General features: G+C 40.1%; 1 protein-coding gene across 12 annotated transcripts in view; it reads left to right on the forward strand.

Annotated features, from left to right (window-relative positions):
* The window catches only part of PPP6R3 (protein phosphatase 6 regulatory subunit 3), a 64,378-nt gene that overhangs the window by 44,446 nt on the left and 2,957 nt on the right, over positions 1 to 16,975 (forward strand). For 7 of the 12 annotated variants that reach the window (XM_013298263.3, XM_055813599.1, XM_055813596.1 and 4 more), the window contains 8 exons: positions 2,860 to 2,957; positions 5,033 to 5,087; positions 5,823 to 5,953; positions 7,123 to 7,241; positions 8,682 to 8,835; positions 10,089 to 10,195; positions 11,113 to 11,263; positions 14,660 to 14,782. In XM_013298263.3, coding sequence (XP_013153717.1) covers positions 2,860 to 2,957; positions 5,033 to 5,087; positions 5,823 to 5,953; positions 7,123 to 7,241; positions 8,682 to 8,835; positions 10,089 to 10,195; positions 11,113 to 11,263; positions 14,660 to 14,782 — 938 coding nt within the window. Of the gene's footprint in view, positions 1 to 2,859; positions 2,958 to 5,032; positions 5,088 to 5,822; positions 5,954 to 7,122; positions 7,242 to 7,909; positions 8,034 to 8,681; positions 8,836 to 10,088; positions 10,196 to 11,112; positions 11,264 to 14,321; positions 14,622 to 14,659; positions 14,783 to 16,975 lie in introns of those variants that run through there. The other 5 variants (XM_055813601.1, XM_055813602.1, XM_055813604.1 and 2 more) reach the window with 4 other exon arrangements.

The following is a 16,975-nucleotide window of genomic DNA, read 5'->3' on the forward strand; positions in this document are numbered from 1 at the left end:
ACTGAAACCTTCAGTCAAAGCTGTGTCCACCTTGACATTTCAATGCTTTCATAGCTGACTAATTGATAACGATACAGTGTTTAAATCGCTATAGTATTAGAATATCTTTGCAGTGACTGATTATGGCGAACGTTGGTGCCATTTTAAAGAACAGTGACAGCATCTCTGTAATAGTACTGTCCTACCTGCAATATGTGTATCTTCTAGTTCTTTCACTGGTGGTGGAAGTGGGAGCCATGCAGCGCAAGACTGCCAGTAGATCCCTTATACAGAACACATTATTTACCTGGGTTATTAAAACCCTGATAAATCTTCCAGCTCACACACTAGATAATCTTAAGACTGGCTTTGTTACTTTATGCGTCTTCTATAGCTCTTACTTATGGTAATTGTTTGTTGAAGTTGAAAATGTGGGTGGTGGCTTAAGTTCTAAGAATATGATGCATTTCTATCTGATTCAGTGATTTTGTGCATGTAAAGTACACCTGAATACAAACTCTAAGTAAGCTGGGTGCTATCTAGTAGCAGCTCTAGTGAGAAAGTAAGATCTTTAAATATCTCTGCTCTTCTAATGCATCCCCCCCTTAGTGACCTGCTGTGCTTAGGCGATCCCTGGGTACTTGATCTGTAGAAATGTGGTTTAGTGCTGTTTCTTTCAAGTTTGTCACAATTTTCTTAATCTTTTTGTTATTTCACTAGCTTAGCTTGGGGAGAAAATACCTTTTAAAGTAATCTTCTGAGGAAAGCATACTAGACAAGATAAATCACTTGGAGGGAATGCTTTGAAGTTACTCAAAGCATTCTCCAGCTGCACACTTTTAATTCATAAAGGTGTCTCTGGCTTCAGCTAGAATACCCTGTTCTAGATCAATAGTTAAAGAAGGGAACAAAGTTATTTTCCAAAAGTAGAGGGTGGACCCATTAGGAATTCGGAGGAGGGAGGAAAATACTAAGGAACCTATTCCTCTTTGATTTATTTTTGCCAAATTTAATTCTGCTTGTGCTATGACTTCTTTCTTCTGGCACCCAAATACAGTTCAATACTATGTTCTTCTAATGAAGACCCTTTGTTCCAGAAGGGAAAATTTCTTTTCCCCCACCAGCCTTTTTCACAGAAATGCTTTTTTATGAAAGTTTGAGTAACACTTCAAAACTGAAACGTTTTGAAAAAGTGTTCTGTCACCTGGGCCTGGGTTGTAAGGTTTCTTGTGCCAGCAGTACTTAATCTGCTCTCTTGCTGTGGCTCTGGAAACTTTCCCTTCGGGAAGGCATTGTTTCATTCTCTGCCAGCTTAGTACCACTTTTTGTCTCTTTAAGCATACTGGAAGTACTAGAGACTGGCATAAAACTGTCTAGGGTCTGAGAGATGCTAGCAATTTAACTGCATTTTATATACTTTTTGCAGAAAATTTTGAGGTAGAGATAAGATTTCACACTAGTTTCATAACTAGCTGATGTCACAAACCTCCTGTCTTTTCTGTTTATTTTGGCAAGTGGTGTTCTTAATGGTTGCACCTTTTGTAAAACAGGAGGAGTCTGTTTACTTCAGTTTTTTTTCTTTTCATGAAGTTAATTCACTAATGTCTTTCAGTCACATCTGCATTTTAATATCTGTAATAGTGGAAATACTTTACAGGAAAGGAGAGCTCGGTAGCCGTTGTAAAGCAGAGTTAATTGTTTCATAGGGAGGACAGTCAGTACTTGATTGTCTACCTGTGTAATGTTGATATACTAATTGTGTTGGTATCAAATCCTAAAGTTTCTCAGAACTATCTATCAGATTTTAGAACTTAGAATCAAAATGCAAAACAGTTTTTGCTTTGGCCTGGCTTAGCATAGTGACCGTATCAGTCAGAGGGTTTTTTAGACCCATTTCCAGCCCTGATACTGTCTTGTCATATACCTCATCCTTCTGCATCTCCTTTTTTCTCCAGTTTTCATAATGCCTTAATCCAGACTTGCTGCTTTGACCATTCTCTTCTTGTTTGCTTTCCATATTCACTTGTTCAGCTTTATCACCTTCCTCAAAGGTTTTGTCTGTATAGTGTGTCCCTTTAGCTACTTGGGCAAGAAACCAAGGGAGTTGACATGACAGCTGTTTCCTGGAGTATCTTGGCTTTTTTTTGATTTTACACAGGGAAATGACACTATCAAAAGTCCCTAGAGAATGTGTGGTAGTTTAATTATAGTCCCAGGAAATAAGAGACAAAACCTGTTTTTATGGATGGAAGAATGTGTATATATTAATATGTATGTATTAATGTGTATATACCCATCTGCTGGCAGTTGACACTGGCATGTTCATTTAAAAATCAAAAAAAAAAAAAAAGCACAGTTGAGTCAGTGACACTGCATTGAGATGGAATATGTTGAATAGTTCCTTCTTCTAGATGTTGAATACATGCTGCTGGTATGTGTGCCTGAGACTAGTATTTCTAGTGATAACTACATGATAAATATGCAACTGTGCTTCAGTATCTATATATAACGTACTTTTCTGGTTCTTATAACTTATAATTTCCTGTTAGTTTGTATAAAGACAGCTTTTTCTTTTAATTAGTATACTGTGGTGTTTCACCGTTTCTGTGGGGTGCATTTGGAAGGGTGCTGATTAACACGTGCTTAAACTAGAGGTTTAACTTTCTTATTGAGAGCTGCTATTAAACTGGCTTTCAGGTCAGTACATGTAAACAGGTGTGCAGTCAGTGTTACCATTTAAAAGTCAGAGGTTAAGACAAATCCTTTCCCTGTCCTTTATGTTTAAATTAGTCTTTTGTTTCTTTGGAGCAAAATGGGCAAATAGGATTTAGAGTATTATTAGAATCATTATATCACTGTCGTTGGTCCTGGGGTTGCCAGGCCTTTTCTGATTATCAGATGCAACAAATGACGTCCAATTTTATTGACCAGTTTGGCTTCAACGATGAGAAGTTTGCTGATCAAGATGACATCGGCAAGTGAGTATAACATTATACTGGCTTTGAATATAATCTCAGGCATTTCCTTATTGTGCATTTCACTGTGGTTTTGCTGATGCTAAGTACAAGCCTTTACTGATGTGAGGCAGTTGCCAGTCACGTGTCTTTTTGTACCATCTATGTGCATTGATAGAAACCTCCCTTTACAGTTCCTAGGGGAAAGCAACAGCTTATCTTCCGTTTCTAACGTCCTGGTTGTGCCAACATGAGAACGCAGTGCTTGGAATGAATAACTAAATTGTAACTCTGCTTTTGAAAGCTGTGTCTGTCCAATGACATGGCATTGCTGGGAGTGCTTTCACTTTCCCTGTGCCTCAAAGTGATTTCCTCCCCCGCCCCTCACTGAATCTATGTACCAGACCAGATGAATAGCCCTATTTTTAAGTTTTCCTGGAAAAGATGACAGGAACAACATGTCTGTGACTGTACTTTTCTGTAGGGCACAGTAAAAGGAAGGGCATCATAAATCTACCTTTGTTTTCAAGGTTAAGGTAGTTAAGATGCATTTCAACAAATAGGGTAAGTGATGAGGAAATGAGAACAGTCTCGGTCAGATTTAAAAAAAAAAAAACAAAAAAAAACCCACACCACTGAAAAAAACCCACCCCAAACACAACAAAAACACTCCATGCACCATACCCAAACTGATCGCTTCAGTTTGAAGTAAACTGATGCCATAATGGAAAAGGGAACAATGGGAGTTCTTGCTAAGAATCAATTTGATCTTGATTTTTGTAAGAATTCATGGCTTGGGATGTGGAACCATGCAGATAAAGTAATGAGTGTTACTTGAAGATGGTTTCTAGAAGGGCAAAAGACAGTAAAACGTGTTGGTGCTCTTCTGTAAGATGTTAAGTGATAGTTGATCGAAGCTTGACTGAAGCTGCCTTTTTACCCCACGTAATCTGCTGAGATTATAGATTAAGGTAGGAGAGTGGAAGCAACTGAGGTTACTCGCTAACTTTCTTAGAAGCAAGTGGATTTTGGCAAGGATAGATGTCGAAATTCCTTTAAAAATCATGCCTTTGGTAGTGTACAGTCTTGGTGGAAAGATGACTACTTGTGTAAGCAGATCTCTTGAGATTTGTGATAGATATACTGATAAATTGAATTAAGATGTAGACAAAATTACTTTGAAGCTATGGCTTTTGTGTAAGAATCAATTGCAGTTTAAATTACCTGCTTACTGTTGTGCAGTAATACGGTCACACTTAGAACTAATGTTCCTGTAGACCACTTACCTTGCTCCCTGCTTCGAAATGCAGTGAGGGTTAGAGGAAAAGTAGTACATGCTCTGCTGAATGCACTGCTATATGTGGCTAGAGAAAGAATGTATTAACTCTTCTGAAAGTCTGGAAGAATTTCCCATCTTTTCCTCCCCTCTCTTTTTGCTTCCCCTGGAGATTTAGTTTGCCTAATGCTATTTTTAGTCTAAGACACGTTTGTAATTACTTCAATGAAACTGCTTGATAGCTTAATATGTGAAGATGTGTAAAGCCTAATTAGCGTATAGTTTGGGAAAAAACCTTCAGTGACTGGTTTAAAAAAAAAAGATTACTTTTTTCTTTAGGAAGCAGAAGTTGATATTATGCTTTTTGCTTTCTCTTTTCCTGTTGAGAAGGTCTTTGTGTAGAGTGGTGAAATCAGAAGGTGTAAGAATTGCTAACACAGATCTCTGCAGGATTTTGAGCTGCATCATGGTACACCAGTCAGATTAGGCGTTGTTTAGGCCTAGTTTTTTTTCCTACAGTATTTGAGGTTTGCGTATATCTGCTCAGTTATGCTTCCTTAGGCTTGATGCATCTTCACAGTTAACTATGGAGTAGAGACAATATTGTTCTGTATTTTCATTGAAAATATTTCACAGTAAGAAAAATCACGTGAATGCCAGGCCTCCTTAATGTGGAATTTGACTGTTTTATGCTGGAAACTACTTTGTTTTTTAATCTTACGTTTTTGAATTACTGGAAAATGAGAAACATAAGAGAAATGAAATGTCTTCATGACACAATACAACATCTTGTTTTATTGCATACATCTGTATTTTGTTGTAGTGTTTCTTTTGATCGGGTCTCAGACATCAACTTTACCCTCAATACGAATGAAAGTGTAAGTATGTGTTCTTGTACCATCGGAAAAATTGCTGTCTTTGAAACTTCGGCATGATCTCAGAGTTTTGGTGGTGGTTGTTACATCTACTCCTCTGATGTGTAATCTTTAGAGAAGAACTACTCTACCTTGTTCCTGTATCATGAGATTTTTTTTCTAATTGGAAGACACCGTTGTTCTTTGACCAGTATTAAACAGAATTGCTTCTAATTTATATGGCCAGGTTCAAGAACAGGTTTGGATCTGACCTGTGTGTATTGCACACTTGTGTTTTATGGGTAGAAACTATTTCAGTCTTGCAACGAGATTGTGGTGACAGGGAAGTAAGGACAGTCTTTAACCCTAGATGTTACTTGTCAGTTGAGCTGAAACGAACCTCACTAAGGAAAATAAAGCTGGAGCACTTGGTGGTCTGAAAAGCTCTTCAGTGTCATTCCTGCATGCCATCCTTAAACGCGATGGAAACTCCTAGCCGTTCTTTGTCAGCCCACTCGGCTTGTTAGCAGCTGAGGAAAACAAGCACTGAGTAAAACAAGAACTGAGTATTTCCTTGATAAGCTTTAAGTTGTTAAGATATTATGGTTTTCTGCTGCTTTTAGAGAATTATTTCCCACACACACACACACACGCTGGTTTAAGATTCTATTCAGAATAGTCATGTATTTCCAAAATGTTTACTGATGTAACTAGGACGATTAATCATAAATACAGATTTTATACTTTTGCTGTGTTTAGGGCAATATAGCCTTGTTTGAGGCATGCTGTAAGGAGCGGATACAGCAGTTTGATGATGGTGGCTCTGATGAAGAAGACATTTGGGAAGAAAAACATATTGCCTTTACACCAGAGTCCCAGAGGCGTTCCAGGTAGGAAATGCGGTTTTCATCCAAGTAGCGGTATAGTGAGCCCTCAGTACTGAGCCCATGTCTTCTGCTTCAGGCTGACTGTTAGTACAGGCTGTCCAGCATAACTGGCAATTTCCATTCTGTGGAGAAATGAGTAGGGGCATGGCTGTAGTGTCTGTCATCCCATAATCTGCAGAAGATGGCAACAGCTCTCCTGCCTACTCGGCTTTTTCTGCACTTGAGCTTTTGTAGCTTACTCTTTTCCCGATGCTTACTCTTTTCCTCTGCTTTTAAACCTGCTCAGCCATTCTTCCCTTGGGCAAGGCAGTCCGGCTCCACACCTCTGTAGACCTTGTTGTGCTCTCTACAGTACCAGTGTGGCTGTGGGGAAAACTGCACAGGGAGCTGCTCTGAGGGGAAGGGCCATCTGGTCCCCAAAACTCTCAGGGCTGTGCTTGGTGCTGAACTTTGTCCCAGGGTAGTCTTGGTTTCTCTGACCTTCTTGTGGCTTGAGTCACAAACTTGATCGCTTCTTCCCTTCCAACCTTCAAAATGCTTGTTGCTAATACCTTCTGTACAAACAATTATTTTGCCTGATGGTGTTGTGGTTACTTAATGGGATGTGTTTCAGGGATAGCCTTACCTTCTTACAACACCTTGGGGTTTTTTGTTAGTTGCACTTACCAGGAAGGGAGAGGTGCCCATAGGGTTTAAAGCGTGTATGTAGTTAGAAGATGGACTGGAATACTGTTGGGGAGATTACTTTAAAATAGGCTTGTTGCTGGGGTTTAATATAAATCAAGTTCTGTCTTGTTAAATCAGTGTTGAAGAGTTTGTATTTCAGCACTTCCGTTTAGTGTGAAGAGACCAAATAGGCCAGCAATCTCTGTACGCAAATCTGATTCCTTACTTTCCTTTTTTGCTCCCTTTTGCATGTCAAGAATAAAACTAATTTTTGTCTCTTGCCTGCAGATGGGGGGGAAGAGATAGCCTCTTTACATGATCAAGTGAGAAACCTTAAACCTTGGGGTTTTGAGAGCAATGAGAATACTAACAGCCAACAAATTATACCTCAGTTAATCCAACAGAAATGATAGCTGTTGTAATTCTCTGTAGCCTCAAACTCTCCAGTATTGTGCCCAGGGTCTGACACTGAACACAGAATGTAAACTATCTCTTTGTATTTTAAGTTCGGGCAGTACAGACAGTGAAGAAAGCACGGATTCTGAAGAAGAGGATGGAACAAAACAAGACTTGTTTGAATCTCACACCAATACAGAGGACAAAATGGAAGTAGACTTAAGTGAACGTACGTAGCATCTTTCCAGCTGCTTTGAGTTATAGGAAGGCGTTAGATCTAGCAGTCTTATTTTGTAGGAGTTCTCTTCATTTACTATTTTTATTCCAACTGTCTTAATAAAGTAGTCTTTCTCACTGTAAAGACTGCTTGCCACAGAGCATGCAAATAAATGTTGGGAAGTTAGAATTCCTTACGTGTCTTGAGTTAAGTTACTTAATCTCTCTAAAATTCATGTTTCTACTTTTCAAGAGGAAAAAAAAGGAAGAGGAATCAGAAAGGGAAGGATGCAATGTAATAATATATACATCTTGAATGCCTGCAAAAGTAATAGGTGGTTAATCTCCGAATCTAAAATATGGTTATTTTTACTGGAAGCCTTTCAGACCACATTTTCAACTAACAATGCTCTTGTTTTAAAAGAAGAAAGCAAAGAAGCCAGGTGAATTTGCATTGGTCTGGTTTCATGTGTGAATAAAAGATGTGCATCAGTAGACTCTTACGTGGAGGCGTAACTGATGTAATTGGTTTAAAAATTTTCACGTTCAAGTCACAGTAGACTAAACTGGCTTTAGTTAAACTAAAGTGGCAATATCTGTAGGTAAAAGCCCTGTGTTATCTAGACTGTAAGGAATTACATTAAAATAGAAGAAGTTAAGGGTTTTCTTTTCTTTTGTCAGATTGGTGTCGTTGGCATCTGTGTGTCAAACAAGTTTTGATCCATGTGGGTCTCCTCCCATATCTGCCTGGGTTGGAATTTCTAATTGCTAGTCAGAGCTTCCTTTTCAGCCTGTTTTTTTGTATGTAAGTGTTAATGAAAAACGTATTTCCCTTGGGTAGGTGAAGTATTTTGAATTGACCTATCCTAAATTAGATGCTGTTAAGTCACAGTTGCTCTAAAATTTAAAATCCTGATAAATATTTTAAGTTGTAAAAAGCCTTAAACTTTTCTGAAACTTAGCAGTGGTGTTAGTGCATGAGAACTTTAGACTGCCCATACCTTAGTTGACATGCTCCTTTTCTGTGTTCAGAAAAATGTGCATAGGAAACTGAAAAAGGGATTAAAATTCTTTTAAGTTTTTTTTTACTATTGTAGAAATTAGTCTTGAAAAAATAAAAACATTATGTTTGTTTAAAGAATGAAGCGGGATTGTGCTTGTGATGTAGTATGGTTTGTTGTTTTTGTTCTTCAGATTTTTTTTTATTATTATTAGCAGGATACTTGAGTTACTGTTTTTAAAATTCTGCTTTACTAGCAGAATTTCTGGTTTAGGGAATGCTTTTGTTTTTTTAACAGTTTATAGAGGATTCTTCCGCATGTGCTTTAAAGTCTAGTTATGAATTTTTATACTTTTTGGAATGTACATGTAGAGAATCAGTGCGTTAGGCATATGTGCACTTGTGTTCTTTTATTTAGATTTGTTCCTAATGAACTTGTTGATGGTTTTTCAGCACCGAACTGGTCAGCTAACTTTGATGTACCCATGGAGACGGCACATGGTGCCAATCTGGATTCTGTTGGGTCTGATGTGTGGAGTACGGAAGAACCTATGCCGGCAAAAGAAACTGGCTGGGCTTCCTTTTCTGAGTTCACGTCCTCTTTGAGGTAAGAATGTTGCAATTCAGGACAACCTTTGTTTCCTTTACCCAAGACTGTTGGTATTGTTCTGATGGAATAAAAAGTGTAGTGTCAAAAGGCCCCCCCCCCCAGTGTTTTATAACAGCATGTCTGTATGATCTATGTCATAGCAGGCTTCTGTAGGATGGATGGACCCTAGTGTGTCGTTGGCTTAGAGGGTGTTTGAAGAATAATTGCATTTTTTAATATTGTCGTGACCAGGATTTGGGCAGTGATTTTTCTTATTTTTGTAGTGTAGACTGAACCTAGCGAAGAGTTGAATTCATCAACTGTTGAATTTAAAGGTCGTAATGTCTATGACGTTTCTGTTTCATGGATGTTATAAAACAAGTGGGTTTGGCGCTTTGTGAGTTTTTTGAAAACTCACATGGTTATGTAGCTGTGATATCTAGGTTAGGTAGTTCTGTGCTATTTTGAGAATGCCAGAAGTACAGCTCCCTTTCTTGGCTTGAATGCTACACGAAAAAATAGCTGAAGTCTTCTGTGTAAGTACCTAATTGTATAGATGTAAATTCTGAGTTGCCAAATACTAGCAGTCAAGAACTGATTCATTCTTCAGTCAGACTCTTCCTTTTATACATCTGGCTTTCAGTTGTCTGTCTGGCGCTAAACAGCTTGGGTATAAAGTACAGTTTTTCCAACACAAACCAGCATATTGTTTCATGCTTGAGGCAGATAAGTTGATGATAATTACGGGTTTAGAAAATGAAGACTTGGAGTTGCCACATTAGTGGGTAGAAAAGACATAAATGGTGAGAAGTGAAAAAGCTCAGAACTAAACCCATGTAGTTATACTGTATATACAACTAAGTAGTAAAGTCACTTCTGTAGTCGATGGTGAGGACTGCGTTGGCGGTCTCAGCAGGGAACCATTTTTCAAGTTGCAAAGAGTGCATTTACAAAGTCAGTTAATGTCGGAAGCGGAAGGAGCCAGGGGTACTCGTATGCCTGATTTACGAGGGACATGTCCACTACTACTTGTAATCAAACCAAATAAAACAAGTAAATATAAACCCACCACCAACAGTTCTGGTGGATTTTGCATCACTAAACTGTTTAGCGTGTCTTCCAAGACTCCTACAAATAAGCCTGCTGTCATTCAGGTTTCAGTAGACTTCTAGGCCATTTAGCTTTGCTACAGAACTAAAAATCCTGTTGTAAGAACATTTCATTCTGCTATTCAGAAACGTTACTGAAGCTTTTTTACTTTGTATTTGAAGCTCAAAGGATTCCTTAAGAAGTAACTCTCCTGTGGAAATGGAAACAAACACAGACCCAGTTGATCCCTTGAGTGCAAATGTAACTGCTCTTGCAACACAGCTGGAGAGTAAGTACGCTGCATTCAGAAATGCAAACAAATGGCTTTTAATAGTTTTACCTGAGAAAGATCTCCCTGAACTTGAAAATTCAGGTTTCCAGAGACCTCATCTGGCTTGCTCTGTTCTGCCAGGTAATGAAAATGATTTGTCAAAAGAATGTGTGCACTACTATAGTTTTCTATTTAAAACAGGGGGCAGCATTATCATTAGCTCTGAAAAGCGGGCGCATCGTGAAGAGAAAAGCATTATAAGGAAGCCAAGTGTGTTCTGTTAGAGGAGCCACACCTGTGGCAACGCTTTGCTGAGCTGGTTTAGCCTCCAGCCTCTTCTGATGCGGCCATAGGCCAGTAGCCTCAACATGTTCAGATTTTCCCCTTCTGCTCATTCCTTTCCAAGTCACCTTCACTATGCATGCGCTAATTCTTTCTTCTACATGTATGAACTGAATAAATGCCAAAGGTGCTAATTAGCTCTTTGTATATACAATTAACAGACAGAACAAGAAGTGCGGAGAAGTCCAGGGAGAATGGACTTCCCAAAGGCTTGTCTGTACTTGGAAACTTACTGTCAAGTTTTTGTGCTCTGTGGGCTTGTGTTATAAACTTGACTGTACAGAAAAAGCAATATGTGACAGTAATCGGACTGAAGTCTTGTTCAGGCAAGCCTGATGCAGTAACCATTGTCAATCTAAACCACCGTGTGGCTTGCAAATGGAAAAAAAAATTGGAGAACGTGACTTTTCCTTAAGCCGTCTGTAAGAAGCGGTTACGCTCTGTATGTATGTATAGTGGGCATCGCGGCAAGGTGTCTTTGCAAAAGTGTGCGCAAAACTGCGGCAATAGCGTGGTGGTTGTATTGGCTGGTATGCTTGCTCATGGAGTTCAAATGTAAGCAGCCGTGTGCTCACTCTCTTCTGTATATCTAGCCCCAGGTAGCGTTGCTATGGAGGCCAGCTCTGATGGGGAGGACGATGCAGAAAATGCGGACAAGGTAACGGAAACGGTGATGAACGGCAGCATGAAGGAGACGCTGAGCCTTACCGTAGATGCTAAAACTGAAACGGCTGTGTTCAAAAGGTGAGAATACCAGTTGTCTTCCCACCCTTGTAAAATAAGCACTGTTGATGGAACACTGTCGTCAGAGTTCTTTGCAAGTGACAGTTCCTGGGAACTTAAACTAGAAACCTTCTTCCAAAGTCATTGTTTCGAAATTTTACTTCCAGTTAGTTACCGTGACATACAACTTCGCATATGAGCCTGCCTTTCAGCAGAGGATTATTAGTGGAAGACTGGCGCGATAACTTTTGACCCGGATGCGCATTATTATGTATTTTTAATGTACAGTTATTCTTTACTGTACAGTTAATTGCATGTCAAAGCTAAGCTTTTTAGATTTTGCACAGAATTGTTAGATTCGGGTTGGAATTCCATCCCTCATCCAGGATGGTGGAGGACAGGAGGTGAGGGCCAGCCAGGCACTGCTCTTGGGAATAATTCGTCCGACACTTGGGGTGATCACTCTTGGTGGTATGAATGAGGGAGTCGGATCTGTTCTGGACTACAGGTGGCACACAGCATCCTAGAATAGCCAGAAGAACAAACTCCTTAATGTTGTTACCTTCTGATACCGTGTGTTTGACTGGGGAATAGCTGTCTTTCAGTATGGTTACATTCCATATTGCATACATCAACACCGTAACCCTTTTATAGGGATAAAGCACACTTCCATTTCATCTACTTCAGATCTCGTCTACTGAGATCTTGGTGTACTGTATTTAGTATCAAGTGTTTACGCAGGGAAGTTAAGGGCTACAAACAGTCTGACCTGCAAAAATAATTCTGGGTTTATTAACGGAAGCTGGTGTGTGTTCTCTTTCCCCCACCCCCCTCCCCCACCATCTTGACAAAGCAGAACATCCTAAACATCGTACTGGCATTTTGACATGCAACTCTCTTATTATTCTTTTAGAAGAATTTTCTAGTGTCTGTCACTGTTCTAACTTTGAATATTGAAAAGAATTGGCCGTGTATCTTGGAAATTGCTTAAAAAAAAAAAATCCCCGTCCATTTCAGTAGGAAAAGCTTTCCTGTGTTAGTCCTTTCGCTGCTCTTTTAAATTCGTTCTGCTTTGTCCTGTTAGTGGTAGAGTAGGTAAGTGCTCTTCATTTTGGATGGTTTGGAAATTGAAACGTAACAGCTTTCAGTCACTCTTGCTTCCATCCTTTTGGGTATCGAAGCAATAATTAACAACTCTGATCGCTTTCGGCACCTGACCTCTGATGTTCAGTAGGGAGGAGGGAGCATTTGGGACTGCACAGCACTTGTGAATCAAGCGGCACGGTTAGAGGAACTGAGCCAAAGCAGCGCAGAGCAGGATTGGGACTCGGTGCAGACTGCTGTGGCGTGGAAACCACAGTGCCTTGCTGACCCAGGAAGTGATGCAGCTCCTCTCCAGTTTATTCTGTATTTTGGGGAATGCTTTTACATGGTCTGCGCTCCTGTTGTGTTAACGTTTACAGTTGGATTTAGTTATCCACAGTGGTCTTACGTTTCTCCTTACACTGCTGTAGTTCACATGCGCTTGAAAATTCTGTGACTTCTGATACCGGTACGAAAGCTAGTAAGAGGCAGCAGCATGTGGCGGAGGTTCCTGCCCGCCTTCAGGGAGTTACCTGCTTGAGCTGTGGAGTAAGTACCTCAGTTCTTGTAGTTAAAAGGGCACAGAGGTGCGAAGGGACACAGTATCGTAGAATCGCCCAGGTCAGAAGGGTCTTCAGAGATCATCTGGTCCAGTTTTTTGTGGGAATGAGGTTACCTAGCACTCTGGCCAGTCACATCTTAGAAACCGCTTAGCAGTGGGGGTGCTGGGATCTCGATTTAGACGGGGGAGATTAAGGAAGTAGAGGAGGAGGCTGAAAGGTGAGGTCTTTAATGCAGAGGCTGTTCTACTCTGATAAAGGTGTGTGGCCTCATACTGAGTCACTGCTCACGCAGGTGTCTTAAAGCCAATTCTTAAATGTGCCAAAACGACAAATGGGAGAGTAAAGTAGTAATTCCTTTGGAATAAATACCTAAAGCAATGCTGGGGAAAAAAAAGGTCTGGATTAAGGGACATTTAGAGTAGTGAGAGGAGGTCCTACTCTGCCCTGTATACCTGGCGAAGTGGATTCTTCCAGACCTAAGTTTCATATAGTCCGCTGCCAGTGGAAAACTGACGGTGGCGAAGTCGGCATTGAGGGGAGGAAGACCATCAGAAGCGCAGTGTTGAATTTTTGAAGAACTGTGAAGGACAAAAATGTGGTTTCTGAACTTAGTTCAAAACTGAGAATGAGAAGGGAAGAATGACAGCAGAGACTGCCCCTTTTACACATTTAAAACATTAGAAGGCCAGTTCTGATTGTGATGGTGACTATTTTATTTTGAACTAATACAGAGAGCATCAAGGCAAATGAGATGTGGAGATCAGGTGAGGAAAACTGGATCTTGGTGAGCGATGGCAATGCAAAAGCCATTATTTTTAGAGGCTCTGCAGATATAAGGAGGCATGGGGCGAAAGAGAAGGATTTGTTGAAATGTAACGGATCCATTGAAAGATGGACTGTAAAAATGGGAAGAAAAATCAGCAGTGGCTTTAAAATGTTCCTGACTTCTTGGATAGATTTGTTGCCAAAGAGGTGCAAGATGTTTGTCTGCTTCAAAGCTACCTTATAACTATCTCTTGCAGGTATATGGTCAAATTTGTATTCCGGTGCACTCATGGTGGTGTGGCTGAGGTGGGAGAGGGTGGAATAGAGAGGCAGAAAAGCTTTAATTTGGAGGCAAACAAGTATTTGTTCACCAATGACTTTTGAGGCTGCCTAGTTATGTGGTAATGTCTTACGCAGTGAGTGTACTGCTCTTCCACCAACCTATGGTTTTGTCTGAGACGAAGTTCATGAAGTAGATTGGGCTGCAGTCTTAGTCCTGCGGAACCCACACATTGTATTTCACTGTGGAGTTATGAGGGAGTTCAATAAAAACGGTGGTGAGTTTATGATTCTGCTGATGTTTCATGGACAGACTATTAATGCCAGTTTCTGAGGAATCTTGAACTTCTCTTATACTTTCTTCCATTTTTGCATACTTCTGGCTTCAGAGTGTTGAAATCCTATCGGTATGTATAGTCGAGGATCATGACTGTGATTGTTACCACTCCAGGCATCACACGCATTCCTTATTTCCTTTCCGATCTTATTTGTAACCACTGTGTTTCCTGCTCTTTTACCCAGTTGAGTTTTATGGGATGTAACCACCGGTGCATTATTAGGCATTTGTGAAGTCTAGAGCCATGTGCTTGATCTTCATGTTGCAATCATAACTTAAAATCCATTTGCATGTGAAATATGGACCCATCCCCGTTTTCTCCTGTTGCTTGAAATTTCACTGTAAGTAAGCTTAAGAATTAAATAACTTCTTTGCTTTTTTCTTTTCAAGTGAGGAAGGAAAACTGTCTACCTCACAGGATGCTTCTTGTAAATATGTAGTAGAAGAGAATGCAGAGGTTGCAGAAGAGGCTCCTTCAGCTCTGCAGCCTGCTAACAGCAGTCCAGAACAGAGGTAACTGCGTTCAAGGATGCTTTCAATCCTCTAAATAGCAGTTTGCGTGTTTTCCTAATTGGATTGATCTGAAGAGATTAATGAATTCCAGTTATCGGGTCTGCGTTCAGATCAATCAAAACATGTGCTTGCATCTGTTTTTTAAAATTCAAACAAGTTACGGTTTCTGTTGATTCTAAGACCGAGTTGTCAAAAACTTATTTGCCTTTACTACTTGTCTTGCCAGGTGTTGTAAAATACTCCCTTTGTTTTGTAATATGTCATCAAGCTAGAGTAGTGAATTGATACGCTTACAAAAACGATGATTAAAAAAAAAAGTTAGGGGAATAAGTTTGTCCTGCACACTTACGTAAGTTGGGTCTACCAGTTTTTCATTGTGTACTGCAGAACTGTTCGTAGGGCGTCCGCTAGTGCAGTTGTACAGAAGGGAAATGGTGTCTTAAGTCACGCTGGATTGATTGTGAATCTGTTACTACTTGCACTCTTGTCTTCATCTGGTATTAATCTGAATGCTTGCAGATTTGGAGATCTTTTCGAAGTACATAAATAATTCGCTTCAAATAAAACTTGCCTGAAATACGGAGCAGCCTGGATTGCTCAGCATGCTTACTGGAGGAAATGAGGCATTTTTCCTTAGCAGCTTGGCTACTAGCGCAGTGTTGGAGACTAGTAATTCAAGATTCAGTTGAGGGAAGAGCTACTAAAGCAAGCTGCTTTTGCATAAATTTGTTTCTTTTAAATTGTCAGGTAGTGCTGCTTTCTCAAAAAAAAAAAAAAAAAAAAAAAGGCATTTCGACAGTATTTCTCCTGTTTCATTTCCTGCTAAAGTACTTGTTTGGGGCTTTTTTTTTTTTGCCTCCCAAGTTACATTGGTGTAGCAACATGCACAATCAACTCTTGTCTAGTATGGCTTCACCGGAATGAAATGCATGTAGGGTGACATAAATCACCAAATGTTAGAAATGCTTAATGCAGATGTCTCCCATCAGCTGGGTTCCAGACTTGAATCGGAGGATTCTTCTTGATCTTAAAAGTCCAAAACCAATGAAGAGCTTAAAGTAGGTGAGAAGATTTCCACCTTTGAAGGCAGTAGTCAGTGAAGCCCTTGTCTAGAACTGAAGCGTTCGTAAGTGCTTTAAGATCAATGCCTAGGCAAGAGTTCACTGGTTTCCTAGCAGAACCGATGGCTTGTTGAACATCAGGTCCAACCTCACCGGCTCGCTTCTCGGTGTGACAGCTAAGGGTGGGTTGCTGCCATTCCCTTTTCCAGACTTAATTCAAGGGTGCCCAGAAGAACTGTGCTGTCTCAAAGAAAATCCCTGTAAAAGGACAACCTAAGTCTGTATTTACTAAACACTGAGTTAATCAGTAGGGTCTGCTCCCCTTCCTGCAGAGCAGGGCTTGGGTGGGCAGTGCTGTGTATGCTGCCTTCCTGTGTGGGGAGCAGAGTGTGTTCCGAATGGGAGCATGTTCTGAAGAGGGCGAGAGGATTTTGCTTAATTAAAAGGAATTCCAGGAGTCACTTTTGCCTTGCAGTATAAACAGGGCTCTGATTCTGAAAACCAGAATTCAGACTGTGTACACACACACACATACTTTCTGAATCTGTATTAAACTAGTTTTAATAGTTTAAAAGCTGTTGGGTTTCTTGACTTTAATAGATTTTAAACTATAATTGGAGAAAGGTGGTATTCCTCACACGAATCCTGTGGAAAAAGTAATAATTCTTTTTATAAGAATTTATATATATATTTTTATAAGCTATAATACATTAATAAACCACTTTGTGGGTGCTATTGAAGACAAAACTGAAATGCTTTTCCAAGGAAAGACTGAGTATAGCTCTGCGCCCAGCACCCAGCGCTGCCGCTGCGTGTCCTGATCGCAGCGTATGCAGACTAAGAAGGATGCAAGCATGTTTGATAAATTTAGATTCTGGTTTTCAGACTTGTTTGAGCTAGAATGTCTTAACCTCTGTGGTACTGGGTGCTACGCTAAAACACGGCTGCCTTTTCCTGTAAGCCAGAACCTTCTGCTCTGCATAAATCCCATGAATTTAATCAAGAAGTGGCTTCTCATCGGGAAAAACCCAATCGTCTATGCTGTAGTTCCTGGGTTTCCCCCTTTAAGTGTCTTTCACAGCCTCTTCTTTCCCTGGAGGTACCGGGTTTTATCCCAACAGTGTTTTTAATG

Source organism: Falco peregrinus, chromosome 9 (assembly GCF_023634155.1).
Source record: "Falco peregrinus isolate bFalPer1 chromosome 9, bFalPer1.pri, whole genome shotgun sequence".
NCBI lineage: Eukaryota > Metazoa > Chordata > Aves > Falconiformes > Falconidae > Falco > Falco peregrinus.